We start from the raw sequence: 8,323 nt of genomic DNA, 5'->3' as shown, positions 1-8,323 counted from the left end.
GAGAAAGTCTTCACACAACCCCAAATAAATTTGACAAAAAAAAAAAAAAAAAACTCTAAATAAATATTATTTTAACACACTTACATAAAACTAACAAAATTAAATAAAATGTATTTATTCCTAAAAAAAATGTATTTAGTCACATCAATTGACATATTGAAATTTAATTTTTCTTTGGTTTTGTGTATCTGTCCAAATATTTTTATATGGGTTTGTGTCCAACCAAATGTGTCTATTGAAGAATCAAAATTGGTAATAGTCATTTTGGTCATGTGTATCACATTAATCTATGAATGTATCGAAACTTCGGGATAGTACTTCTCTCGTGTAAAAATGTTATGTTCATAGTGCTCTATCAGTTCTCAATATATTTGGTTATTAGCATATCAATCTCTATAAGTACTTGTTTATTGTCATACTAGTTTTTACAATAAAAAATTATTATCAACATTGAAAGATTATTTAAACATCAGATATTACTTTGATTAAAAGAAAACGCAATCAAAAACAATTTTGAAATAACTCTTTTCATATTCGGTGACTGAAATATTATCTCAATCAAAATTCATTCTAAAGTTATATGTTTGAGAGATTAATTAGAATAGACTGTCAGAGTATATATACTTTACAACGTCAACCAATTAAAATCAATATTTTTGACACATCATCACAAATGAATTAAAATGGAAAAATCCAAATCAAATCTCTAATAACCGCTTTTGTTCACACATTCCTTTATTTTCGGTATTGATTGATAGCTTCTCCCTCATGATTTTGTTCTTCACCATCATCTATCTCCCCTTCAATGAAAATATGTTAATTTTGTTCTTTTCCATCAAATTATATTTTTGGTGAAATTTCTTCAATTAGTGAAAAAATTCTGCAGCATTGTTATTCAATATGCAAGTTAATTAAGAAATTATTAATCTTGCTTACACTTTCATGTGTGCACGTGGATAAAGTTATGGGGGGATGAAGTTAAACACTGAACAGAATTATGGGAGGATGAAGTTGTCCAAACTGCAAATATCAAAATCAAGGACGACAATAGTTATTTTTTTTAGGGAGGACGACAATAGTTATTGACTTATTATCAATCAATACCAAAAACAAAGGAAGGTGTGACAAAATGGTTACTAAAGATTTGATTTAGATTTTTCTATTTTAATTAACTTGTACTAATGTGTCAAAAATATTGATTTTAATTGGTTGACGTTGTAAAACAGATGTACTCTGACAGTCTATTCTAATTAATCTCTATGTTTGATTATTTAGAGCATAAGTGATTTTCTTTTTCCTTTTAGAATTGATTCTAGGATTTTTCTTAAAGTATAACCTATTTTTTCTATGAAGTTATAATTTATAGTTTTTATTATAAAATTAATTGTTGCATTCAAATAGTTTTATACGAATGTTTCAAAACGGGAATCACTTTACTTTCAACTTATTTTCAAATAAAATTAATTTTTCATTGTTAATTCATTCAAAATTAAGAAAAATAATATTTGTACAACCAATTTGTAATAAATTTTGGGACAACCATTTGCTCCACAAATATTTTGGAACTAAAATAATAACGAGAGTGAGAATAAAATGAAAGTATAAAATAGAGTTGTCTCAAAATCGTCACATATAATAGTTGAACAAATATCATTTTGAGAAAATTAATTTATGTCAACGCTGATCAAACATACAAAATGTGTATTTAGATCATTTTATTTATTTAAAAAACAATGATATTTTTTTGTCAGGTAACCTAATGACTAGAATTTCACTTTTATGGTTAATAACTGGGAATTTCAGCTTTGAACTCCGACCCCTGCTTGTACAAAACAATGTCTTTACCAACGGATCTATGCTTACGGGAGCAAATAACAGTATTTTCCCCCTTTAAAAACAGTATATTTATTAATAATATAGCAGTATAATAATTCATTATTTATTTTTTTGACAAAAGTAAATGATATTCATTCATTCAAATTGATAGAGTACATCGATACAATACAAATTCAAATTCGTTAAAAACAAAAAGGATGAATCTGTGAACAAACTCACAACATTCATGTTAATAGCATAAAACGACAAAGTATCTATGCCTACAAATATGACTAATATGACTATATTCAAGTCTTCGGAATACTCATGTCTCCGGATCTGCAACGTTGACGATGCCAAAGTCATTGTCATTGATCGGATCTGCACTTGCTCTAAGCTAATCTTTCAACCTGAATCAAATAAACACCGCACTAAGACGGGGAATCAAAAACACACCTCACAAGACAGGAAATCAAAACAAACAAAGTCGTTCAGAGACGACGAAATCACAAAAGCAAACGAAAGAAAACAAAAAATATGTGAAATCACTTATTCAATTAGTATAGAATAGAAGGAAAAACAACTCGGATGGGTGATTTTTGGGTCAAAATTGACCCTAAATCCCCCCTCTGACAAGAAGAAGAAGAAGAAGAAGAAGAAGAAAGGGGTGACGGCTAGACTTTGAGAAGGAGAGAAGAGAGAGAGGAAGAAAGGGAAATAATTCATTATTTTTTAATAACTATTTCTTTAAAAAAAATTATGAAAAAATATAAAATAATATATTTATATTAAGAAATATTAAAAGAAAATGGATTTTTTATCAAGACGAGAATAAACAAAAACAGTATTTGTTTTCCTATTTTACAATTAAAATAAATTAAAGTGTGTTTTGAAAGAAAAAAATTAATAATTTGACGAGCAAAGCATCGTCATTATAAACTTTAACGAATTGTAAAAATAGTAAAAAGCCATATAATGAATTCACGATTTGCATGTGTCTTACTAGGAACAATTCTTGTTTCGACACAACCTCAAATCAAATTTATGACTATACATACAAATATAAAAAATTAAAAGAGAAACGATCTAAGTTACATTGTTAAATTATTTTCTCTTATAATTTTTGTCATTTATGAGTGCGTGCTAAAATAATTTAATTTGAAGTTATGTTCTAGTTAGAATTGTTTGTCCTGCTTGACCTCTTGAAAAAGGTAAATGTAAAACTGTTAGATTTTTGTATCTTAGACCAATGCATCATTCTTTCACATATTTGAAACTTCTCTTGTAAAAAAAACGTCAACATTGCACCAAAGTGAAACTTTTCTTGTAAAAAACTTAAAAATTAATATGATATTTTTGAAAAACGTAAAGGAGCAAAAGTGATATTTGCCTAAAATTATATTTATCATCTGAATGAAACCGCGGAGACAATTCCCTCTTCAAAGCAACATACATCCTCCGGTCACTATTATAAGCAAAAATCTACATTTTAGATTCGTTTAATTAATGATGAATATGATCTTTATTATAGACCACATACATCATTTAATGAATAAATCTAAAAAGTTGATTTTTGCTTATAATTATAACCATAGGATATATATTTATTTAAGATATCGACCTCTTTAATACACGTCTATTCATACACCACTTTGTCACACTGATGTCACTTTGTCACACTAATAACATAATTTGTATACTTAAAATAAGGAACAAACTAATAAAATCATACAAATACTCTAACAAACTTTTAAATATAAAATATTAATGATATCTTTAATTACTACAAAAAATGGTTTTACAATTAAATACACAATAACCAAAAAGCTAAATACACATAGGAATCATCAAAATGATCACATTGATTTGCACCATCTTTTGTTGTTATTAAATTCAGCCAAAGACTTGCAAATTTTAGATTCCAAAGTAGTTTATTCCACTTTTTGCTAAATCAACCTAGAAAGTACTTTCAATATTGATTACAGTTAAGGGATCAAAATTCTAATATGAATAGACTATATAATGGTTGATAAAGATGAAAGATATTTGTTTTCTTTATCTAAATTCTCTCGCATCAAATCAAATAATAGTAATGGGAACTAAAGATGAAAGTCTTTTTCAAATTATAAAAACTTCACATAATCTTGAAAATAAGATTTGATTTTCAAATTGAATCGGTAAAAAAAAAGATAAACAAATTTATGAGTGAAAAAAATTAAGTTTGTTATTATTTAAACAAATTACTCGTGGTTTGTTACAAGTGAATGCTTATAAAAAGAGATTGTGAAAGTACAAAATTCATCCATCTATAAAAAAAACAAAAGTATTAGAAAAGTGGGTTGGTGAATTTTGGGAATTGCCGTTTGAGTTTGTGTGTTTCTGTACTACCAACCGTTTAGACGGAGTGAACGAGAAAACCAAAACAAAACAAAACAAAACCCTTTCTCTTTCTCTCGTACTTGAATAACACAACACCAACGTTTGTCAAACAAAACAAACACACACACACACACACGAGTGAAAGAGACAACAACATCGTATCGTACATCTAATTTTCATCACTCTCATGGCTTCTGCAAAACTCAACTCTCTCTCTTCCCAATGGATCGCTAACAACCCTTTCTCTTCTCGCCGTGGTGGATCTTCCTCCACTCGCAACGTCTCTCTTCCGATCCGCGCTTCTTACTCCGATGAACTTGTTCAAACCGCTGTAACTACCTTTCTCTATTCTCTTTATTTCGATCACATTTATTTCTTACCCTTTTTCATTACTTTTAAATTCATGCTATAAAGTTTTAATCTTTTCTGTTGGGCATTTCGCTCTCTTTATATTTCATTGACTTTGATTTTGCTTGTTGATTTGTGTATTTTGTTCTGTTTTTAATATTTGTTTTCACCAATTTTCCGATAAAACATTCTAATTGGAATTTTGCTTATTATTTGCACTTTTGTCTAACACTGTACTATGTCTATATTTTGTTTTGAAAGATTTGTTGAATGTTGTGTTGATTTGATTGTTGATTGATTGTATAGAAATCTGTTGCATCTCGTGGTCGTGGAATTCTTGCAATTGATGAATCAAATGCAACCGCTGGGAAGCGTTTGGCATCAATTGGATTGGACAATACTGAGGTTAATCGCCAGGCTTACAGGCAACTTTTGCTCACCACACCCGGTCTAGGTGAATACATCTCTGGTGCTATTTTCTTTGAAGAAACCCTTTACCAATCGACAACTGATGGGAAGAAGTTTGTGGATTGTCTCCGTGAGGAGAACATTGTACCTGGCATCAAAGTTGACAAGGTATGTCAATTGCGTTCGTTAGTAATATAGGATCAAGGCTCTGTTTGGATAAACAACTTAATTAAGTGCTTATGTGTAAGCTATGTGAAAGAAGAAATCAAGCTATAAACTGTTTCAGTAACAAAAGATAAAATAGAGTCAAATTGTTTTCATACAAGCTATAAACTGTTTTTATAAGCCATCTTGAAGAGCTTATGGAAATACAAAAGATAAAATATAGTCATAACTTGTTGTGATTTGGTCTCAATAGATAAACTCTAACAAGCCAATCCAAACAGGCTCTAAGACTGTGATTTGGTCTCAGTGGTTGGTTGGTTGATCATAACTTGCTGGAAGTTATATTTTTATCCTTTTTTCTTTGTAGGGTTTGGTTCCTCTACCAGGGTCAAACAATGAATCTTGGTGCCAAGGTTTGGATGGATTGGCTTCTAGATCTGCTGAATACTACAAGCAAGGTGCTCGATTTGCCAAGTGGTAAGCTATTCTTGGTTTCTTCTTTACGAAACTTTGTTGTTGATAACATACATTGAAATTGAATTGAAATGGTGGTTTGCTTTTGAAATATACAGGCGTACCGTTGTCAGCATTCCAAGTGGTCCTTCTGCCTTGGCTGTTAAGGAAGCGGCCTGGGGACTTGCACGATATGCTGCTATCTCTCAGGTATTCCTGCATTCCATGAATGTTTGTTTGTTGAAATAAGCTCGTCGGTAGAATAACTGGTGTACTTTCATGGGTTATTCTTTGGTGCCGTCTTACAGGGGTATTCTTTCATTTGCTGTGTGTTTAGTTTGGTCTACTGACTATGCCAGTAGATATTTAAGCACATTGTAAGTTGAAAATGTGTATAGGTTGTGAAATTTGATTGGTAGTTATCATATAATTTATGATATGTAATGAACCTTTTATTGGTTGGTTCTTGACGTCAGTTTATAAATATGAAACACTTTTTAGTATTTATTGCAAGCAAGGTTTTTTGCACAATGCACTTATCCTCTTGCTTTGTAACATCATTATATTAATCTGATTGGAAATAAACAATATAGCGAGTACACATGAATTTTTTATCAGTAAAATAAGTAAATTTTAATTTCAGTATTTTTCTCCAGTGTTCTTATATTGATCTTTTTTTGGATGCTCTTTGTGTTCCATTGCAGGACAACGGCCTTGTTCCAATAGTTGAGCCTGAAATTCTTCTTGATGGGGACCACCCAATTGAAAGGACACTGGAAGTTGCCGAGAAGGTATGGTCCGAAGTCTTCTTTTATTTGGCCCAGAACAATGTCCTTTTTGAGGGAATTTTGCTCAAGCCTAGCATGGTTACACCTGGTGCTGAGCACAAAGAAAGGGCTTCTCCAGAAACCATTGCCAAATATACACTAACCATGCTTAACAGAAGAGTTCCTCCTGCAGTCCCCGGAATCATGGTACCGTTACCGCACCTCACCTTTAGTTTCTGATTTACATAAATTAATGTGAGTTTAATTGTTATACATTGTCGTGTAAAAAAATATAATGTCACCATATCAAAGTTAACTATACGTGTGACTTCGGAAATAACTACGGTTAAAGTCAAACATTTTTAATAATCTGATAATTATGATTGACTAGAATGTAAAAACTCTATACTCGCAGTGTATAATTAAATCCTTGATATATACATATGTGACATGTCACAACATTTTGTTTTCTGTTCAAACTGTTTTTGTAATTGCCTGAATTCAGAATCTTTAAACATATATATCACCAATTGCATATATTCTGTTGTGTTCTTGATCGTAGGTAATTTGGATGGATGCATCATGCATGACATACATAATTTGACTCTACTAAAAAAGTTTCAATTCAAGATCGCATTTACATTAGAGTCTAAAATTGAGTGAAATACTGAATTAAATTATGTTGTGTTCGTATTCTCAGTTTTTGTCAGGTGGACAATCAGAAATGGAAGCAACACTAAATCTTAATGCTATGAACCAAAGTCCCAACCCATGGCACGTGTCTTTCTCATACGCACGAGCCCTGCAGAACACCGTGCTTAAGACATGGCAAGGTCGCCCTGAGAATGTTGAAGCAGCTCAAAAGTCTCTTTTGGTCCGTGCCAAAGCTAACTCCTTGGCTCAGCTTGGAAGATACTCTGCCGAGGGCGAAAATGAAGAAGCCAAGAAGGAAATGTTCGTCAAGGACTATACCTACTAGAAGTTGAGGTGTCTCTTGTGGCTTTTGGCTTTTGGCTGATTTGTTTTATATAGCATTTCTCAATATCAGTGAATTTTAAGGATACTTTTTATTATATTTTTATTTTGATCTTTCTAACTTCTAGCAAATGAGTTTGAATAAAGTGAGCTAGAAAAAAAAAGACTTTTCTTGGTGTAATAGAGGTTTTGGGATACCTAAAAATCAAAGGGAATTCACAGATTTTGCTGTCCCCCTTATGTTGGGAGACTTAATACTGGCATGTTTAATCCAGTTACATATCATGATTGCTATAAATTTTTTTGGGATGATATGATTGCTATATTTATTAGTATAGATAAGTGAATAAATAACAAGTCATGACTTAAATATATAGTTATATATAATTGCTATCTGAGAGAAACTGATTTGTTAGTTTGTTCCTAAAAACTTGAGACAGCTAGCAGAATGCGATCAACTTCCATCTTTAATTTTCAAATGAACTTACCTTTCTTAATTATATTCAGTTAGAGAGGCTTTTTCGATAATTTTGGAAATACCAGAAAGACATTTTCATCATTCATGAAACGTCACTGTTACCACATGTATATATGGTTCCACATGTATATATGGTTCGTCAAAATCAAAAATCAAAATTGAAAACATGTTGAGGAAGTAAACAAGCCCTTAATATGTGAATTCTGAAATTCCAGAAATAGAGGTAAATGAAAGAACTTTAGTTTAAGAGTTAACTGCAATTCTTCTCCAAAACAAAAGAGTTCACTGCAATATCCCATTCTAAAAATTAATCACGCAAATTTTGAGGATAAATAACAACAATTCATCTGCTCAGCCATGTAATTTTTTTTTTTTTATATACATTAGATTTTTGAAAATTGAGAATAGTTTCAAAAAACTATAACTAAATAGACCCTAATGCAACACAGAAATTGTCACTTCGTGAACAAATGTTACAAATTTCTGGTTAACCTGTAATATATCCGAATCTTGTTACCTTCATTTTCAATGCCAT

At 30.9% G+C, this 8,323-nt stretch overlaps 1 protein-coding gene across 1 annotated transcript; it reads left to right on the top strand.

Moving 5' to 3' along the window:
• Nucleotides 1–4,268: 4,268 nt before the first annotated feature.
• PDE345 (Aldolase superfamily protein) lies at nt 4,269–7,565 on the top strand. The gene is made up of 6 exons (XM_085740509.1): nt 4,269–4,525; nt 4,849–5,118; nt 5,483–5,592; nt 5,688–5,778; nt 6,273–6,542; nt 7,036–7,565. The coding sequence occupies exons 1-6, from the start codon at nt 4,382–4,384 to the stop codon at nt 7,312–7,314; spliced, it is 1,164 nt and encodes a 387-aa protein (XP_085596635.1). The 5' UTR covers nt 4,269–4,381; the 3' UTR covers nt 7,315–7,565.
• Nucleotides 7,566–8,323: the final 758 nt, after the last annotated feature.

This window comes from Medicago sativa, chromosome 1 (assembly GCF_051527215.1).
Source record: "Medicago sativa cultivar Bolivia chromosome 1, Bolivia_mono, whole genome shotgun sequence".
Taxonomy (NCBI): Eukaryota; Viridiplantae; Streptophyta; class Magnoliopsida; order Fabales; family Fabaceae; genus Medicago; species Medicago sativa.
This window is presented reverse-complemented; position numbering and strand designations above follow the sequence as displayed.